Source organism: Nansenia antarctica (assembly GCF_963989245.1).
Source record: "Nansenia antarctica genome assembly, chromosome: 6".
Classification (NCBI taxonomy): domain Eukaryota; kingdom Metazoa; phylum Chordata; class Actinopteri; order Argentiniformes; family Microstomatidae; genus Nansenia; species Nansenia antarctica.
Genome location: NC_137676.1, coordinates 28,091,825 through 28,113,738, shown reverse-complemented (window position 1 = coordinate 28,113,738; position 21,914 = coordinate 28,091,825). Strand labels below are relative to the sequence as shown.

Below are 21,914 nucleotides of genomic sequence, written 5' to 3'. Positions count from 1 at the left end.
GACAGTATCCCCCCTCCGATGGACGCCTCTGGGCGGACCGCCAGGCTTGCCGGGGTGTCGGCGGTGGAAGTCCTGAACGAGCGTAGGGTCGAGGATCTGTCGCCGAGGGACCCAGCACCTCTCCTCAGGACCATAGCCCTCCCAGTCCACCAGGTACTGGAAACCTCGACCATGGCTACGAGAATCCAAGAGGCGGTGGACGGTGTAGGCAGGGAGGTCATCAATCATCCTGGGGGGGGGTGGGTCGGGAACTGGAGGAGACAGGGGACTGGAGGACACAGGTTTGAGGAGGGAAACATGGAAGGAGGGATGGACACGGAGGGTACGGGGAAGCTTGAGACGCATGACCATGGGGTTGATCACCCGCTCAATGGTGAAGGGACCAATGAACCTCTGGGACAATTTCCTGGATTCAGTCCTTAGTGGTAGGTATTTAGTGGATAGCCATACCTTGTCCCCGGGGGTATAATTGGGAGCAGGGATGCGCCGACGGTTGGCCTGTCGTTGGTAACGCTCCGATGCCCGAAGAAGGGTGGCACGGGCCCGATGCCAGGTCCTATGGCAGCGGCGGAGGTGAGCCTGGACGGACGGGACCAGGATCTCCTCCTCCTGGGAAGGGAACAGGGGAGGCTGATAGCCGTAAAGGCACTGGAAGGGTGACATACCTGTGGCCGAGGTAGCCAGGGTGTTGTGGGCGTACTCCACCCACGGTAACTGGGTTGCCCAGGTAGTAGGGTTGGCAGACACCAAGCAGCGCAGGGTGGACTCCAGCTTCTGGTTGGCCCTCTCCGCCTGACCGTTGGTCTGGGGATGGAACCCTGAGGTCAGGCTGATGGATGCCCCGAGGCCGGAGCAGAAAGCCTTCCAGACCGCCGAGGTGAACTGTGGTCCCCGATCAGACACCACGTCAGTGGGTAGGCCGTGGGGCCGGAACACCTCTCTGACCAACAGATCCGCCGTCTCCCTGGCGGAGGGAAGCTTGGGCAGGGGCAAAAAGTGGGCAAATTTACTAAAGCGGTCGACCACAGTCAAAATCACAGTCATGCCGTCAGACATGGGCAGACCCGAAACGAAATCCAGGGCCACATGGGACCAGGGGCGACGGGGAATGGGCAGAGGACGCAGTAGGCCCGAACTGGGTTGGTCCTGACCGCCTCCTCAATTTCCCAGGTGACGGCCGCGACCACGCAGGTGACCGGCATGATGGTGTCAGGCACTGAGCTGGTCTCACTCTCCTTGTCGTAAAGGCGGGACAGGGCATCGGGCTTCACGTTCTTGGATCCCGGCCTAAAAGTGAAGGAAAAATTAAAACGGCCAAAAAACAGCGCCCATCTGGCCTGGCGGGAATTGAGCCGTTTAGCCGTGCGGATGTACTCCAGGATTCGGTGGTCAGTCCACACGAGGAAGGGTTGTTCCGAGCCCTCCAGCCAATGCCTCCATTCCTCTAACGCCAGCTTCACGGCCAACAACTCACGGTTACCCACGTCATAGTTTCTCTCCGCCGGAGAGAGACGGTGGGACAGGAAGGCGCAGGGATGGACCTTACCGTCCGTAGCGCGTTGGGAGAGGACAGCCCCCACCCCGGTGTCCGAGGCATCCGCCTCCACCACGAACTGCCTGGAGGGATCCGGCTGAACGAGGATGGGTGCTGAGGTGAAGCGGTTCTTGAGGTCGAGGAAAGCCTTCTCGGCCTCGGGGGTCCATCGGAACTGGCAGGAAGTGGAAGTGAGAGCAGTGAGTGGAACCGCGACCCTGCTATAGTTGCGGATGAAGCGCCTATAAAAATTTGCAAACCCTAAGAATCGCTGGAGCTGCTTACGGTTACCAGGGACGGGCCACTCCAGGACTGCTCTCACCTTAGCGGGGTCCATCCTCACCTGACCATTAGCGACGATGTAACCCAGGAAAGATACCGACGGGACATGGAACTCGCACTTCTCCCTTTTGACAAACAGCCGGTTCTCGAGGAGACGCTGGAGTACCCGATGGACATGCTGGACATGGGTGACTGGGTCCCTAGAAAAAATCAAAATGTCATCAAGGTAAACGAAGACAAACAGGCCTATCATGTCCCTGAGGACATCGTTCACTAAGGCCTGAAACACCGCAGGGGCATTAGTGAGGCCAAAAGGCATCACCAGGTACTCGAAATGGCCTAAGGGAGTGTTGAACCCTGTCTTCCACTCATCCCCCTCTCGTATCCGAACCAGGTGGTAGGTGTTGCGGAGGTCGAGCTTCGTGAACACCGTGGCTCCCTGGAGAGAGTCGAAAGCAGAGTTCATGAGGGGTAAAGGGTAAGAGTTCTTGATGGTTATATTATTCAACCCGCGGTAATCAATGCAGGGACGCAGGGTCTTGTCCTTCTTAGCAACAAAAAAGAACCCAGCGCCCACGGGTGAGGAGGAGGGACGGATGAGGCCAGCAGCCAGGGAGTCCTTGATGTAACACTCCATGGCCTCCCGTTCGGGTTTGGAGATGCTGTACAGGCGGCTGCTAGGGAGGGGTGCTCCGGGCAGTAATTCAATGGCGCAATCATAGGGCCGATGAGGGGGTAGGGAAAGGGCTAACTGTTTGCAAAACACCTGTTGGAGGTCCCGATACTCCGGCGGAATAGCAGACAGGTCAGGGACCTCTGGTCTGGGTGCCTGGGAGGAAACAGAGGTTGACACAGCGGACCGAAGGCAGGTGGCATGACACTCGAGACTCCAACTATCTACCCTGGCATGGGCCCAGTTGATATTAGGGTTATGTCTAGCCAGCCAGGGGTGACCCAGAACAATGGGAGCATGGGGAGTGCATGTGATGAAAAAACTCACCTCCTCCTGGTGGTTGCCGGACAGTAACATTGACACAGGCTCCGTCCTATCCGTAACCTTGGCGAGGAGCCTGCCATCCAATGCGATGGCCTCTAGGGGTGCATCTAGGGGGCTGGTGGAGAGACCTAACTGCTCTACCAGAGACACATCCATAAAATTGCCATCAGCACCAGAGTCAATGAGAGCAGGGAACACAGTGGACTGACCTTTAACGGAGATCGTGGCGTTGAGCTGGGTCCGGGTGCGGGGAGCGGCAGAGATAGCAGATCGGCTCGTTAGGGTCCTCCCCTCTCCTGACGAGCCTGCTGGTTTAACGACCGAGTGGGACAGGTGGAGAGGTAATGACCGGGCTCCCCACAGTACAGGCAACTGTTGTTTTCAAAACGCCGGCGGCGCTCCTCCTGGCTGAGGCGCATCCGGCCAAGCTGCATCGGTTCGGGATCCGAGGACGTCTCCCCTCTAGGAGTGATGTTGGGCTGAAAGGGACGAGAATAACTGCTAGGGTTGGGAATAGATGGAGCACGCCGGCTGGCGAAGCTAACGGGAAGACGACTTCCGCGTTCACGTCTCCGTTCTGAGACCCGATTATCTACTCTGATGGCCAGGGAGATTAATCCATCCAGGTCGGAGGACTCGGGATGTGAAACCAGCTCGTCCTTGATGGTCTCAGCGAGTCCACCGGTGAACGCCGCGACGAGGGCTGCATCGTTCCACCCACTCTCAGCTGCCAGGGTGCGAAAACTAATCGCATAATCAGCGACACTCCGGGAGTCTTGACGGAGGGCGAGGAGGCGCTTGGAAGCGTCCTGTCCTCGGACCGGGTGATAGAAAATTCTCCTCATCTCGCCGGAGAACGCTGTATAGGAAGCAGTGAGCGGGTCCCCTCTCTCCCACAGCGCCGATGCCCACTCCAGAGCGGCCCCACGGAGGAGACCGATCACCAGGCATACCCGACCCCGGTCGGTGGAGAAGGACGTGGGCTGTTGTTCCATCACCAGCTCACACTGTAGGAGGAAGGAACGGCAGCAACCCTGTTTGCCGTCGTAACGATCCGGCATGGGAACCCGGGGCTCTCGGATCACCGGAGCGGGTAGGAGCTGGGGGGTGGTCGGTGTAGCATTAGCAGCGGCGGCTGCTCCCGTGTCCTGGAACCCGGTCAGAGTGGTGCTCATGTCACGGAGCCTCTCCACTATCTCCTGTAGGAGGGAGTCGTGTTTCTCCAACACGGTGTAGTTATTGTTCACCATCTGCCGGACTGTCTCGATGTCTGCTGGGTTCGACATGGCCAGATCGTACTGTCACGACCAGAAGGCGGAACCCAGAAGCAGACAACGGAGAACAGGTAGTGTGATAATAACAGTAATTTATTATAGGGTTTGGGGTTAGGGGAATCCGGCTGGGGGTAGGTAGTGCAGGTAGGGGTTCTGGCAGGTAGACAGGTACTCAGACAGGCAGGGGGTCAGGTAGGTAGGCAGGTAGTCAGACAGGCTGGGGGTCAGGCAGGTAGGCAGGTACTCAGACAGGCAGGAGGTCAGGCAGGAGGTCAGGCAGGTAGGCAGGTACTCAGACAGGCAGGGGGTCAGGCAGGTAGGCGGGTAGTCAGACAGGCAGGAGGTCGGCAGGCAGGGAATCCTTTAGCGGGGTACAGGGAGAAAAGGGTTAGGCTAAGGTATCGGATAATGTCTCGAGTACAGGGAACGAACATAGGAACTAACCATTAAGTGGTTACGATCTGGCGTTGACTGGAAGCAGGAGCAGGGCTTAAGTAGGAACCAGTCGCGGTCTTAATCGGCCACACCTGGCGCCACTGATAGATGGCTGATGAGCCGGGGGCGGAGCTGGGGGCGGAGCTGGAGGCGGAACTGTGACAGGATCAGATAGGGATTAAAGGTGTTGAACTACTGGGCCCTGGTGACCTCTACGAATACCTTTTCAAGCCAAGTGTTCCTTTCTCCTTTTTCACACCTTCATCATCACATGGGCGTTGTATGGCTGCTCTAACCCATTAACATGGGCTGTATGGCTGCTCTAACCTGTTAACATGGGCTGTATGGCTGCTCAAACCTGTTAACATGGGCTGTATGGCTGCTCTAACCTGTTAACATGGGCTGTATGGCTGCTCTAACCTTTTAACATGGGCTGTATGGCTGCTCTAACCTGTTAACATGGGCTGTATGGCTGCTCTAACCTGTTAACATGGGCTGTATGGCTGCTCTAACCTGTTAACATGGGCTGTGTGGCTGCTCTAACCTGTTAACATGGGCTGTATGGCTGCTCTAACCAGTTAACATGGGCTGTATGGCTGCTCTAACCCATTAACATGGGCGCTGAAATGAAACGCACACGCGCTGCTGAGGTTGACGCTTACAGTGTATTTAAAGGGTTATGGTCTTTGTGACCACCAGCCACTGTGTGTGTGTGTGTGTGTGTGTGTGTGTGTGTGTGTGTGTGTGTGTGTGTGTGTGTGTGTGTGTGTGTGTGTGTGTGTGTGCGTGCGTGCGTGCGTGCGTGCAAGTGTTCCATTTCCAGCTCTCTTGCATGCTCTCAGTATTCATCTTTAACTTGCTGATGACCATGATAGTTCAGCCATGTCTGAACATTACATTTCTATTTACATTTTTGGCATTTAGCAGACAGCTTACCCAAAGCGACTTAAAACAAATACATTTGTGTAACTTTGCATAAGTGAATCATCTAACAGTCATCGCAAGAAAAAGTAATCTATGCTCAGGCCAGAGGCAGTCAAAAATGCTAGAGGAAGGAAGATCTTTTTTTTCCTTATTTTTAAATTATTATTATTTACAGTAGAGAAACTCTACACCCATTCACACACCAATGGGAGCAATTTGGGGTTAAGTGTCTTGCCCAAGGACACTTCGACATGTGACCAGCCAGGGCTCGAACCGCTGATCTGCCGACCTTGCGATCATAAGACGCCGGCTCTACCTCCTGCGCCACAGCCGCCCAGCCTTCTGATGTGAGAGGTTCAATGGACCTGGCTATGAGCTGCCCTGCCAGTGTTGCTTCTTGTCTTATATTACTTGTTTGAAATAGATCACAAGTAACATTTCTGAATTGCTACTGGTGCTGCTTGCTGGAGTGGAGAGAGGGAGGCTGGAGGTTGTCCACACCTTTATACCTTCTGGTATGCAAATGCAGTTTCAAACAATGGTCCTATCACATTACTTAGAGATGATGAAGGTGTGAAAAAGGGGTCAGTCCCCATACAGTCACTCAGGTTCCATTACAATCCCCCTGCCAGGAGAACTTACAGCAAAAGGCAAATTATACAGGCCCACACTATACAATTCATGCATGTGTGTGTGTGTCAAAATATACCACACCAGTCATCCACAAGCCCCTTCTTTAACAAAGACAAATAAACACTGACACACTTTGTTTGTGAGAGAGATTCATTCAATCAAACAGTTATATTCAATTCAATATATATATTCAACTTTATTGGCCATGTGCAGTGCACTAGGAACATGACTTGGTATTCTCCATGCTTCTTCTTCTTCGGCGTATGGGTAGTTGTTTTTCCTCTCCACTCCACCAGGCTCGGGGCCGAGGGGCTACCCTTTTACCACCCCGAGACCTGGTTGAGGGGCTCACCCGGGCTATATTTCTGGACACCCCTCCAGAAGCCAGAAGCCCCTCCATGCTGAACCAGCTACAGTACATACAACAACAAGACCACAACACAACAATACTCAAGACAATATACATGTAGCCCAGCTACTAAAGTGAGCTATGAGCATTTCAATAAATAAGTCCATTTAATAAATAAGCATCATTTCATGGTTATGTACACGGTTATTAACATTGTTATAAGTTTATAATGTGTACTTGTTTACAAGCTCTAATGTGAGTTCGCTCATTGGTTATATGTCATTCATTAATTTCTTTATTTCATTGGTCCATCGGGAAGAGCTAGCCAACTGTAATGTATGCTGAGAGAGAGGGGGCGGGACTTTGTACTAATAGTGTTAGGTTGCACTAAGTAACGTGTCAGAATGTTTGAGGACATCGTCGAGTGAAGTAAGACTTGTATATGCTGTGTGTAAGAATTCGGGAATCAACGAACAGTTATTCCTTTGGATGTTGGTGCATATTGAAGCTACCAGAGAATTGGGAGTCGAGAGACCAAGCAACAGGAAAGCTCTCCGGTGGACAAGGAGACCGTTTCCAATCGCCTGGAGTAACTCGAGACCGTCCAGTGAATCTTCGCGCCCGTGTCCTTCAATCATTCTCCTGCGCTCGTGGGAGAGCGCTGGACCCCATCCCCCCTCATCTCTGCCTCTTTTTACACCATCTTTCAAACCCCTCGTTTACCTACGAGTTCCCCACGAGGTTACGTGAGTACTGAACCACGCACAAGCTTTTGTTTTGGGCTCGTGTGGACGAGTGAAGTGGCCATAACAGTTTCAAGGCCCCCCTGCTCACAAGCAACGTCAGCTGCAACGGTAAGGAAGGCCTCCAAGATCTCCAGGGACCCGACCCACCCTGGGTACGTACACTTTACCAGGCTGCCCTCGAAAAGGCGGTTCAGGACCCTGGCCGCTAAGACAAACAGACTGAAGAACAGCTTCTACCACAGGGCCGTCCAGGCCCTGAACACAGCAAAGACCTAAGTTCTGGGCCCTGGACAGTCTGGACGGATTGTATGGCAGCTGCTGAACTGAAAAAAATCAGGTGTAGTGCTGAGGCACAAACATGTTCATTTCAAGCCTGCAAACTGTGACACTTTAAATAACGTGAAACAATACTATTGTGCAATATGACAACCCTAGTCGTCTATCTGTACAGTATAGTACAGTGGATTGTGTACATAGCCTTTATTTATGTAAACCAGCTCCTTCCCTTCTTGTGAAATTTTTTTTTACGTTTTTTTTTTTTCCTTTCCTAACACCAGGGGAGCCACCCCTCCTAAATTTCGTTGTTTGGTACCTGTACTGTAGCAATGACAATGAAGTCCATTCATTCATTCATTCATTCATTCATAATGGACTGAGTTACAGAGTGCGTGTGTGTGTGAGTGTGGGCCCACCTTTTTATTTTACTGAATGATTTATTGTACAATTTTGAATCCTTTGAGTTGACTTTGAGTTTATTGGAAACATTACATTTATTTCCTTGAAAGGAATTGGAATAGGCTTTGAGCCTATATTTTGTTATGTGATATTGTGATATTGTCTGTTGACATTGTATTGTGAATATTGTCTATTGACTTTGTATAACATTATAATTGACTACCAACACTTTAAATTTAGCATTTAGTAAATAAATATATACCCTTTGGTATTTGCATTTAAAGCCACTGTGTTGTGTCATAAACAGGTAATAGGCAATTCATATGATATATTAAAACATAAATACATTAAAAGGATTAAAAAGGAAGTCCTATTTAAAATACTTCCACATAGTTAATGGAGGCACTGATCGTCATAATTTGAATAGTTTATTATTACAGGTAATACCGCCACTTATTTAAAATAGAACTCAGGCCCCGCCCATATGGCAGGGGTTACATATACAGTACCAATATGAGTGAATAAATATACTGTACAACTACTTAGTTCAAAAACATGTTAAGTGCAAGGTGCAATGATCAGGAGTTATTGAGGAGGGCTGTGGCTTTGGGGAAGAAACTGTTCAAGTGGCGTGATGTTTTTGACCCGATGGCCCTGTACCGCTGTCCAGAAGGGAGTATATAGTGATATGGGCAACCACACAGGTCAGGAGTTGTTTGTTGCTGTTGTCACCGACATTGCCTTGCACAATCAAATCATTCAGTGTTGCTATTTGTGGCTATGAAGGCTTGGAAAAATAACTTGGTAACAGGAGTGGGTACATGAGATCAATGGCTCAACAGCTGCAGCCGATGACATCCATTCTCAACGAAACAAACTGGAACAAAGGACAGCCTCTGAAATCGAATTCTAATGTCTGTGTTTGTTGTGTGCGATCGTGCGTGTGCGCGTGCGTGTGTTTGGTGCAGACACCAGTCCGTTGTAAAAGGCTTCAGCAATTTACCCCCCGAGGACCGTCTCCTGAAGTTCCTGGTGGACAACTCTATCGACTGTGAGGAGACTGTTCAGTGTGCCAACTGTGACCTGGAGTGCAAAAAGCAGGTACTATAAAGTGACCAGTTTTTTAAAAAAAAAGTATTTTATTTAACCTTTATTTAACCAGGAGGTCCCTTGAGATTAAAAATCTCTTTTTCGAGGGAGACCTGGCCAAGTTAGCACACTAATACAAATTTACTAAATTAATTAAATTTGGGATATATTTTCCAGTCTGTTACGTCCCATGTTCAGATTAAGGCATACTGTCCAGCTGTATGCTGTATACACAACATTATGATGAAGAACATAGACTTATTTCGACATCCAACACTTCCAACTCGTTACTTAATAGCTCCAGCAAAAATAAATGCAATCTTTGACTCGGTTGCCTGTGAATCCGCAGGATGTGGATGCAATGTATTATTGCAACACTTGTAGCCAGCCGCTGTGCGGGCCCTGCAGGGAGAGCACCCACAAGGCCAAGATGTTCTCCCGACACGACATCGTCTCCTTGGCCAAGCGCACCAAGGAGGCACACAAAAAGTGCGGTGGGTTAAAACTCTGAAACGAAAACAAGATGGAGAAACTAGTTACAATATGTTTCTCTGTCCCATTTCCGAGATTGTATTTGTCCAGTGTGTTGACGCCTCCGCCTGCCTGCCTCTCTGTCCACAGCCCTTCATGAGGAGCTGTACATCATGTTCTCCACAGAGAAGAAGTCCATGCTGTGCATCAACTGTTTCAGAGACATGCAAGCGTGAGTTGATGGGCTCCAGACAATGACATGTACAGTAGGTCCTGTAGGTGCATTCTTCTCCCTCCGTTTATGCTCATACATAAAGTGTTGTACCATCATATTTTTTTACAAAATCCAGGGTGAAAAAGTGCAGACCAATAATATGTGTATAATTGTTCACATGTGTGTATTAAGATCCACTACAAATGAAAACCTGGCGATATGGGATTGATAATACAGTATGAGTGAAGGCCCCCTTAATCACATAGATTTACTTACCAAGCGACCTTGTGTGTGTGTGTGTGCATGTGCGTGTGTGCGCGCGCGTGCATGTGTGTGTGTGTGTGTGCGTGCGTGCTTGCTTGCGTGCGTGCATGCGTGCGTGTGCGTGTTTGCGTCCTCTCCAGGGAGAGCAGAGCACACTGCATTGACATTGAGACTGCGTACATGCAAGGCTGCGAAAAACTGGACCAGGCCGTCATAGTGAGACTTCTTTTTTTGTACAAACCAATTGTCTTTAATGATCTGTATTACCTGTCTTTCCACCTGGTTATTCAATGTCTTTTATTGTTTAATTTTCACTGTGAAAAGTCCTGAGATAGGATGTTATGAATACACTTTGAAATTATTTATTTGGATGCCTGAAAAGTCAATATGTGGGTGAGAGTCATAGACTTCTGTTTACGGTTTGACGTTTTTTCAAGATGTTTGTTGGATTAACATGATGGCGTTGCAGAATGCTCTGAAGCGAAATCCCCACACAGCAGTATCCCTGATGATGACCTCAGAGCCCATGGTGTGTCAGGTGAGTGGTGCTCTCTCACGCTGTGCTGCCTGCTGGTCCCTAGGCGGTGAAGGAGCTGCAGACGTCAGCCAGGGAGGCCATCCTCCTGCTCAAGGCCATGATCGGAGAGGTGCGGGCCAATGTGGACGAGGAGGAGAGCGCCATCAGCACCCTCTTCAACAACATGCAGGTTTTTCTGTAATGGCTTCAATGCACCACAAGGTGTCACCCTTCACATGCGTTCTCCTCGTAGCGTTGAACAACACTACCTCAGTGCAAATCAGGGCTGGACTGGGACAAAAATTAGGCCCTGCCATGTGGCTCAGACCGGCCCAACACAATCGGTCCGACACCGCCGATCAACATGCTGGCAGTCTGTTGAATATACCATTTGTAAAAAAAAACTATAGAGCGGAGTAAGTGACATGGACAGCAAGTATACCAATGCAAGTGTGAACCAGTGTACTCACTCACTGTTGACGTACTCCACGGTGATGAGACATGGCTGCTGTATCTGTAGTAGGCCCAGCCCCCACAGTCGATCCAGAGAACATACAGCTGGTCATATAATTAGAATATCATCAAAAAGTTGATTTATTTCAGTAATTCCATTCAAAAAGTGAAACTTGTATAATGTATACATTCATTCCACATAGACTGATATATTTCAAGTGTTTATTGCTTTTAATTTTGATGATTATTACTGACAACTAATGAAAACCCCAAATTTAGTATCTCAGAAAATTAGAATATTGTGAAAATGTTCAATATTGAAGACCCCTGGTGCCACACTCTAATCAGCTAATTAACTCAAAACACCTGCAAACGCCTTTAAATGGTCCCTCAGTCCAGTTCTGTAGGCTACACAATCATGGGGAAGACTGCTGACCTGACAGTTGTCCAAAAGACGACCATTGACACCTTGCACAAGGAGGGCAAGACACAAAAGGTCATTGCTAAAGAGGCTGGCTGTTCACAGAGCTCTGTGTCCAAGCAAATTAATAGAGAGGCGAAGGGAAGGAAAAGATGTGGTAGAAAACAGTGTACAAGCAATAGGGATAACCGCACCCTGGAGAAGATTGTGAAACAAAGCCGATTCAAAAATGTGGGGGAGATTCACAAAGAGTGGACTGCAGCTGGAGTCAGTGCTTCAAGAACCACCACACACAGACGTATGCAAGACATGGGTTTCAGCTGTCGCATTCCTTGTGTCAAGCCACTCTTGAACAAGAGACAGCGTCAGAAGCGTCTCGCCTGGGCTAAAGACAAAAAGGACTGGACTGCTGCTGAGTGGTCCAAAGTTATGTTCTCTGATGAAAGTACATTTTGCATTTCCTTTGGAAATCAAGGTCCCAGAGTCTGGAGGAAGAGAGGAGAGGCACAGAATCCACATTGCTTGAAATCCGGTGTAAAGTTTCCACCGTCAGTGATGGTTTGGGGTGCCATGTCATCTGCTGGTGTTGGTCCACTGGATTCTTAATAGGACTGGTTGTTAAAATCCCTAAATATTCAGCACAACAATTGAGTGGAGTTGGAGATGTCCTCTTGGGTGGAGTGGAATTTGGCAATGATCACGTGGTGCCACCAGTACGACACATCTTCAGTTGTGGTCCCCGAATTTGGGGTTTTCATTAGTTGTCAGTAATAATCATCAAAATTAAAAGCAATAAACACTTGAAATATATCAGTCTGTGTGGAATGAATGTATACATTATACAAGTTTCACTTTTTGAATGGAATTACTGAAATAAATCAACTTTTTGATGATATTCTAATTATATGACCAGCACTGTATCTGTCAGTTTCTGACATTTTGAGGCATCCTCTGCTAGCTTCTTACTTTTTTTCTCCCTAATTTTCTGGGCACCCCCTTTCACTATCTTATCTATGAACATGACACTGCACTTGGGTTGTCGGCGGAGGGATCAGAGTGGGGGAGGGGGCCGATGGACAGCAGGGCCTAAGCATGTGATTGGGCCAGCCCATGTGTTAGTATAAACAGGGGCCGCCGCTTGATTCAGCGCTAGTTGATGCCGTGCTATTTTGGGCCGCGCTAGTTTGGGGTCGGCCGCACTCGTTATTTTTTAGTTTTTTTTTTGGGGGGGGGTGGGGGAGGCCCGACCGGCCCAAAACTAGCGCGGCCCACCTGATTGTATGGCCAGTCCAGCGGTGGTGCAAATCGATGGACATCCCCCACACACCTGCCCATTCACTCCGCTCCTCCACCTCTGCTGGCTGACTGACACCACCGCCTCTATGGGGTTGCAGCAGTCGCATTGCCCGGATTTCACCGTCCTGGCCCCCCGCTAGTGGAACAAGCTCCCTACCGCTGTCAGGACTGCAGAGTCACTCCCTGTCTTCCACCTAAGACTGAAGACCTCCATCTGTTCTCTTCAGGCTACACCTGAACTGTCCCTTCTGAAACCTCCCATCCCCCTATTCAGTTTCTCTACTGTATATTAACACCCAAAAAAGTATTAACCAATTAACATTACAAAACATCCTTCTTCTAGCTTTATGACTGCCAATGGCCCCTGGCCTGAGCAGAGATTACTGTTCTTGCGATGACCGATGGATAGATCCCAGTGAGCAATTTTACGTTGATTAGACGTCTAAACAACGTCTAAATGGCCCGTAGACGTCTAGGCCAAATCGAGGCTAAATATAGGCCAAATTGGAAATTTAAAAAACGTCTATGTTTAGACGTTGAAATGCCGTTGAAACATAGACGTTGTTTCCCTTTCTATGTTTCAACGGCATTTCAACGTCTAAACATAGACGTTGTTTCAATTTCCAATTTAGCCTAAATGTAGCTTAATTATAACCTAGACATTGAAACACCGGTGTTTAAACGTCTAGGCTAAAACAAAGCCAAATGGAGGTGAAATTGAAACGACTGTTTCTATAGGCATTTCAACGGCAGACTATATATAGCTGTTGAAATGCAGTTTAAACAGACGTTTCAATTTCCAATTTCACATCAATTTAGCTTTGTTATAGCCTAGACGTTTAAACACTTAGTATAAGTAGACAAATACAATTTTCATGAGTAATAAGTAAATTATGACAAGGAAATATGAATAGGAACATGTATTTATTTAGGGAAATAGTAAATACGAAATATAAATAAGGAAATAAGAATATTAAATATTAAATATTAACAATGAAATAGGAACATTACATACAACATAATAGTATTTATTAACAGTTAGGGAGACAACAGGTTGGGTTATTCTTTCTGTAGCCAGCACCGCCCGTTCTGCCTGGGGCCCGTTCTGCCTTGTCTAGCGTGTGCGGAGAACATAAACACAAGTCAGTTGCACAAAAACGTATCTAACAAACGAGCGCTTGCTATAAACAGTTAGTCTACCACGTAGGTAGATAGTCAGCGCTGGATAATCACATTTTCACTACCTACCTGAAATTCAACTGTCGAGTCTATATAATTATTTCTCTTTCGGTAACCAGGTAACCAACTCCTGCGCACTTCACTTCTTCAAACTGTCTGCCCTTGTCTCTCTGCTCAACTCGACCGGTCGATTTTTGAATTTAAACGTCTCGCCGAACAACCAATGAAATAGACAGAACATCTGAAATGGGTGGGACTTCCATATGAAACAGCCAATCGTGTTGCATAACGCATGGCTCCAAGCGGCATTTGATTTGATTAGATGATGCAGGTTGTTCATTGGGTGAACCGTGAAGCTGCAAAGCACTTGTCATGTTTACTCGACGTCATATGACAGGAGGGACATTTATTTAATTTAATTTTACGATTTCAATGTATCTACCGGTATATATATATATATATGACACTCTTATAAATTGAAAGTGACCAATTACAAACATTGAAATTAACAATATTGTATTCATTACATTGGCAACACTTCATGACCAATATGTGTCATGACAGGCACAGCCTTATTCAGTAAAGTCAGTAGGCTATTGTTGGACAAAATATTTGAAACAGACACTCAACTAAACATAATAAACCAACAAAGAAGGCTTTCTTAAGATATTATTTGAGGATATGATTTACTACTGGGGGGTATTCCAGTCACTTTAGGTAAAAAGTTAGTTTATGTGCAGTTGTGTAGTTCAAACTCCTCTTCAACTTGAACGGAACTCTCCACATCATAGTCAAGTCTGCAGGAAGGGCCCTCAGATTTCGAGATACCCCTACCCGAGGTAGAACAAATGACAACAATGATTTTTCTTATCTTTAGGGTCTCCCATTAATGAAATTGATTGTTGTCACATTTTATTTTGGGGGGAAATATGTTTTTTTGGTTGTTCTTTAGTTTTGTATTGGTCTAGTTGTTTTGACCTGTTATAGCCTACTGAATTTTAATGCATTTAAGATAAGTAGAAAATATGTTTAGACACAGACCGCATTTAGCTGGGTTAAAGGACAGCGATGTATAGACGCAATTTAAACCACCTCTTCTGCATGAATAACTATGCTAGACTACATGGAATCTCAGACTAAATGACGGTCTGGTACATATTTTGACAATCTACAGGCGTTTAGGGTATTAATTTAAACTCAACGTGCTGCTAGACTAAAACAGGTTTAGACACAGACCGCATTTATCTGGGTTAAAGGACAGCGATGTATAGACGCAATTTAAACCACCACTTCTGCTAGGATAACTATGCTAGACTATATGAATCTCATACTACATGACGTCTGGGACGTATTCTGACAGTTTAGAGGGGTTTAATAACGGTTTTCATGCATTTAAGATAAGTAGAAAATATAGCCGTAATATAGCTGGTTTATATGATGGCCAAGCGTAGACGCGAGGTTGAAAATTATTATTTATTATATTATATTTATTATTTATTATTATATTAACTATTGCTCAGAGGGTATGATTCACTTACTTAGACACATGTGTTTGTTGTAAGTCACTCTGGATAAAGGCGTCTGCTAAATGTCCCCCAAAAATGCCCAAATGTAGATGTACATTGTGTGCATCTAATGTGTGCAATTAATATTGCAATTAATATTGACCCAGATAACCTCCTTTTTTTAAGGAAAAACTGGCAGAGAGAAAAAAGATTCTCCTGAAAGCAGCTCAAAGGTGAGAATTGTTCCTAACTCTGATTGAAGCAGAGAGAAGAGGAGAGACAGTGTGTTTGCTCAGAGGATCAGTGAAACCTCTGTGTATTAGCCAGTCAATGTTCAGATGTTCAGCATGAAAACAAAGAGCACACAAAGTCAGCATCAGTGGCTGCCTCCAGAGATGATAAATCAAGGTAACCTAATTGACTCTCAGAGCAGGAAGTCATGCCAGAGAAATGTATCAATACTGAACAGCTTAATGTCTGCGGCTGTATCAAATTACACATTTAAAGATCCTCTCAGGAGATAACTGTAACCTTGCCGTCCATGGTCTAGTCTAGCAGCAGCCCGATATGGATCAGGAGCACAGATAAAAGCCAAATTAGTAATTGCGTGTCAGAGGCTAGCTACAGAACATTAGGCCTTGGTGGCCACCATTTTGAAACCAGTAGCAAATGTTCCAAAAAAGCTTGACACACATTTTCACAAGCAAAAGGCCAGACCGATAATCAAATGAGATTGTGAATGCATTGTTGTTGGCATAACATTTGTTCGTCCAGTTGGACTAAAGCCAATGAGAGCCTCTTACTGTACTCTGCAGTCAGCACGAGGAGAGAGAGAGAGCGTTTAAAGAACAGTTGTCTCATCTCGCTGCCCTGCTGCCCACTCTCCAGGTAACGTCCTCCCTCGGGTGGCCTCCCTTCTTTATGGTTCATATTTTTTGTGAATTTCACATAGAGACATGTACACAACAGGACATCAGAACACCTAGTGTCCGTGGGGAAGGTTATTGGTGATAGAAAAATAGTTTTGCACTTCCCTATATGCAGTACATTGTCCATAAACAATAACAGAGCATGTTTTTTTTTAAACAAACAAAAAACAAAAACACAAACAATACAAACGAAAAGAAAAAACAGGGTGGGGGCGGGCATGTCACATATCAGAAATAAACAGAAAAGAAAATGACAACAAATGCCATAGATACCCTAATATATGGGGGGGATCACCCCCATCGGAGACAACATACAAGTCTTAAACTACTCTTTCACAGTGCCCGACTGTCTTTCAAATGAAAATACGTACTGTATCTGATGTGTCTAATGTCCAATGTGTAATAGATTTTTTAGATAATTTTCTCCCTTGCTAGGTTCACCTGGTCACCTGTTCTGCCTTCCTGAGTTCAGCCAACAAGTTTGAGTTTCTTGACATGGGCTATGTAAGTACAGTGAAGGGTGATATGGGTTATGTAAGTACAGTGAACGGTGATATGGGTTATGTAAGTACAGTGAAGGGTGATATGGGTTATGTAAGTACAGTGAAGGGTGAAATGGGTTATGTAAGTACAGTGAAGGGTGAGCTATGTAAGTACTGTGAAGGGTGATATGGGTTATGTAAGTACAGTGAAGGGTGATATGAGCTATATAAGTACAGTGAAGGGTGAAATGGGTTATGTAAGTACAGTGAAGGGTGATATGAGCTATGTAAGTACTGTGAAGGGTGATATGGGTTATGTAAGTACAGTGAAGGGTGATATGAGCTATGTAAGTACAGTGAAGGGTGATATGGGTTATGTAAAGGGTGATATGAGCTATGTAAGTACGGTGAAGGGTGATATGAGCTATGTAAGTACAGTGAAGGGTGATATGGGTTATGTAAGTACAGTGAAGGGTGTAATGAGCTATGTAAGTACAGTGAAGGGTGATATGAGCTATGTAAGTACAGTGAAGGGTGATATGGGTTATGTAAGTACAGTGAAGGGTGATATGGGTTATGTAAGTACAGTGAAGGGTGATATGAGCTATGTAAGTACAGTGAAGGGTGATATGGGTTATGTAAAGGGTGATATGAGCTATGTAAGTACGGTGAAGGGTGATATGAGCTATGTAAGTACAGTGAAGGGTGATATGGGTTATGTAAGTACAGTGAAGGGTGTAATGAGCTATGTAAGTACAGTGAAGGGTGATATGAGCTATGTAAGTACAGTGAAGGGTGATATGGGTTATGTAAGTACAGTGAAGGGTGATATGGGTTATGTAAGTACAGTGAAGGGTGATATGAGCTATGTAAGTACAGTGAAGGGTGATATGGGTTATGTAAAGGGTGATATGAGCTATGTAAGTACGGTGAAGGGTGATATGAGCTATGTAAGTACAGTGAAGGGTGATATGGGTTATGTAAGTACAGTGAAGGGTGTAATGAGCTATGTAAGTACAGTGAAGGGTGATATGAGCTATGTAAGTACAGTGAAGGGTGATATGGGTTATGTAAGTACAGTGAAGGGTGATATGGGTTATGTAAGTACAGTGAAGGGTGATATGAGCTATGTAAGTACAGTGAAGGGTGATATGGGTTATGTAAGTACAGTGAAGGGTGATATGGGTTATGTAAGTACAGTGAAGGGTGATATGGGTTATGTAAAGGGTGATATGGGTTGAAGGGTGATATGGGCTATGTAAGTACGGTGAAGGGTGATATGAGCTATGTAAGTACAGTGAAGGGTGATATGGGTTATGTAAGTACAGTGAACGGTGATATGGGTTATGTAAGTACAGTGAAGGGTGATATGGGTTATGTAAGTACAGTGAAGGGTGAAATGGGTTATGTAAGTACAGTGAAGGGTGAGCTATGTAAGTACTGTGAAGGGTGATATGGGTTATGTAAGTACAGTGAAGGGTGATATGAGCTATATAAGTACAGTGAAGGGTGAAATGGGTTATGTAAGTACAGTGAAGGGTGATATGAGCTATGTAAGTACTGTGAAGGGTGATATGGGTTATGTAAGTACAGTGAAGGGTGATATGAGCTATGTAAGTACAGTGAAGGGTGATATGGGTTATGTAAAGGGTGATATGAGCTATGTAAGTACGGTGAAGGGTGATATGAGCTATGTAAGTACAGTGAAGGGTGATATGGGTTATGTAAGTACAGTGAAGGGTGTAATGAGCTATGTAAGTACAGTGAAGGGTGATATGAGCTATGTAAGTACAGTGAAGGGTGATATGGGTTATGTAAGTACAGTGAAGGGTGATATGGGTTATGTAAGTACAGTGAAGGGTGATATGAGCTATGTAAGTACAGTGAAGGGTGATATGGGTTATGTAAAGGGTGATATGAGCTATGTAAGTACGGTGAAGGGTGATATGAGCTATGTAAGTACAGTGAAGGGTGATATGGGTTATGTAAGTACAGTGAAGGGTGTAATGAGCTATGTAAGTACAGTGAAGGGTGATATGAGCTATGTAAGTACAGTGAAGGGTGATATGGGTTATGTAAGTACAGTGAAGGGTGATATGGGTTATGTAAGTACAGTGAAGGGTGATATGAGCTATGTAAGTACAGTGAAGGGTGATATGGGTTATGTAAAGGGTGATATGAGCTATGTAAGTACGGTGAAGGGTGATATGAGCTATGTAAGTACAGTGAAGGGTGATATGGGTTATGTAAGTACAGTGAAGGGTGTAATGAGCTATGTAAGTACAGTGAAGGGTGATATGAGCTATGTAAGTACAGTGAAGGGTGATATGGGTTATGTAAGTACAGTGAAGGGTGATATGGGTTATGTAAGTACAGTGAAGGGTGATATGAGCTATGTAAGTACAGTGAAGGGTGATATGGGTTATGTAAGTACAGTGAAGGGTGATATGGGTTATGTAAGTACAGTGAAGGGTGATATGGGTTATGTAAAGGGTGATATGGGTTGAAGGGTGATATGGGCTATGTAAGTACGGTGAAGGGTGATATGAGCTATGTAAGTACAGTGAAGGGTGATATGGGTTATGTAAGTACAGTGAAGGGTGATATGGGTTATGTAAGTACAGTAAAGGGTGATATGGCTTATGTAAGTACAGTGAAGGTTGATATGGGTTATGTAAGTAGAGTGAAGGGTGATATGGGTATGTAAAGGGTGATATGGGTTATGTAAGTAGAGTGAAGGGTGATATGGGTTATGTAAAGGGTGATATGGGTTATATAAGTACAGTGAAGGGTGATATGGGTTATGTAAGTAGAGTGAAGGGTGATATGGGTTATGTAAGTACAGTGAAGGGTGATATGGGTTATGTAAGTACAGTGAAGGGTGATATGGGTTATGTAAGTACAGTGAAGGGTGATATGGGTTATGTAAGTACAGTGAAGGGTGATATGGGTTATGTAAGTACAATGAAGGGTGATATGGGTTATGTAAGTACAGTGAAGGGTGATATGGGCTATGTAAGTACAGTGAAGGGTGATATGGGTTATGTAAGTACAGTGAAGGGTGATATGGGTTATGTAAGTACAGTGAAGGGTGATATGGGTTATGTAAGTACAGTGAAGGGTGATATGGTTTATGTAAGTACAGTGAAGGGTGATATGGGTTATGTAAGTACAGTGAAGGGTGATATGGGCTATGTAAGTACGGTGAAGGCCAGATCTGATTCCAAGACTCTCAGGGCAACATCCAATCGAAACATTAGATTTGATATTAGCAATAATGAAGGTTAAGCACATGTTTGACTACGGTATCTTTTATTCAGCAACTGATGGAAAGGCTGAAGAAGATTGTCAAACTGCCACACAGACTGAGACCAGCTCAGAGTAGCAAGGTACAGCATTTATTTTGTTTCATTTTGCCACTGAAACTGACGTTTTGTGACTGAGTCTGAAAAGTAGAAGCCAGGTACCTTGGGATCAAAAGTCACAAGTCACTTTATTGTCCCATGACTGGGAAATGTGTTTTGGGCTTACACCACACTGCAGCCAAAAAACAACAACAGACAATACAACATGTTAAAACACAGACAGAAGGCAACCCTGATTCAGACATGAGTAGAAGTAAAACGATAAGTAAAATCTATCCAATGACAATAACAATACAATGATGGTTTCACATCCCTGGTTAATGTGATCACTCTCTAACCTTTGCACTACGGATGTTTACAATACTACCTTTGCACATACTGTATATTTCACATAGCACATACCTCTTTGATATAGCCTCTTTTTATACATCGACACATTACATACTGTGTATAAGCTACCTTAACTGCACATAGCTCATAACTGGATATACCTCTAAACTACCGTAGGCTAAATGCCTTACTGTATCTATCACTATCATTGTCATGTTTTTTTATATCATGTTCTTATATCACTATTTGCACTTCTGGTTAGATGCTAAACTGCATTTCGTTGTCTAGTACTATATTTGTACTCTGCAATGATGGATTCTTAATAGGACTAGATGTTAAAATCCCTAAATAATTAGCACAACAATTGACTGAGTGGAGTTGGAGATGTCCTCTTGGGTGGAGTGGAATTTGGCAATGATCACGTGGTGCCACCAGTACGACACATCTTCAGTTGTGGTCCCCGACCTCATTGGGTGTTTCGGCCATTTATCACAAGACACCCTCTGCCGAGGTTGGCCCACCACAGGCTGATCAGGCCTGGGTGTGTGTCGCACGGTGGCACCACATGGTCATTTGGGAGCCCATGTTGGGTCCCTACGTTTCAGCCACAGCCAGTGACTGCTCCGTTCTGCTGCAGTGGACAGTTCTTTAATTGCCTTCCGTTGGGCCTGTCCTCTGATCCCTACTGCCCTCAGGAGCCTTGTGGTGGAGCTGGCTACAAAGCCTCTGCAGCCCACCTCCACTGGCCACACCTTCACGTTCCAGCCCCGCCCCTCTGCTTCGACTGCTAAGTTGGCATACCGCAGCCTCTTCCGTTCGAATGCCTCATCGATGGCCTCCTCCCATGGGACCAACAGTTCTACGATGAAGACACGCCGGCAGGACTTGGACCAGAGGACTAGGTCTGGGCGCAGGTTGGTCGCTGCAATTTCGGGTGGGAAGGTGAGCCTCTGGCTGAGGTCTACCCGCATTTCCCAATCCCGGGCTGCGTTCAGTGGGCCTGAGTCTGGAGGTGATGGCTTGGTCCGCTGTTTCTCCCCTTCCCGGATGAAGATTGTTTTCCGTGGAAAGGTAGTCTGGGCATTTAGAGGCATGGCGTTGGTGGTTACCCTCTTGTGCTCAAGTTCGGCAGCCAAGCACTTTAGCACTTGGTTGTGGCGCCAGGTGTATCTTCCTTGAGTTAGACTGGTCTTGCAACCCACCAAGATGTGTTTGAGGCTTGCTGGGGCTGCACACTGGAGACAGGCTGGGTCCTCTCCATACCAGAGATGTAGGTTGGTAGGAGAGGGCAGGACATCATATGTGGCTCTGATGATGAAACTTAGCCTATTAGACTCCATGCTCCACAGCTCGTTCCATGTGATTTTCCTCCTCTCCACGCTCTCCCACTTCATCCAGCGGCCTTGCTGGGCTTAGGAGACTGCCTTGGCGCACCTGGCTGCTTCCTCCTGGTGGCGCACCTCCTCAACCACCATCTTCCGCCGTTCGGTTGGAGTAGCCTTTTGCCATGTGGGTGTTGTTGTTTCCAAACCAAGGCCCCCTCTGCCATG

At 46.2% G+C, this 21,914-nt stretch overlaps 1 protein-coding gene across 1 annotated transcript in view; it reads left to right on the top strand.

The window, feature by feature from the left end:
* The window catches only part of rnf207b (ring finger protein 207b), a gene marked incomplete at both ends in the record, with an annotated part of 38,478 nt that overhangs the window by 4,382 nt on the left and 12,182 nt on the right, over positions 1-21,914 (top strand). The window contains 9 exons of the mRNA XM_080534327.1: positions 8,818-8,950; positions 9,288-9,432; positions 9,560-9,641; positions 10,028-10,103; positions 10,469-10,594; positions 15,445-15,491; positions 16,074-16,146; positions 16,623-16,691; positions 19,990-20,058. Coding sequence (XP_080390453.1) covers positions 8,818-8,950; positions 9,288-9,432; positions 9,560-9,641; positions 10,028-10,103; positions 10,469-10,594; positions 15,445-15,491; positions 16,074-16,146; positions 16,623-16,691; positions 19,990-20,058 — 820 coding nt within the window. The remainder of the gene's footprint in view (positions 1-8,817; positions 8,951-9,287; positions 9,433-9,559; positions 9,642-10,027; positions 10,104-10,468; positions 10,595-15,444; positions 15,492-16,073; positions 16,147-16,622; positions 16,692-19,989; positions 20,059-21,914) is intronic.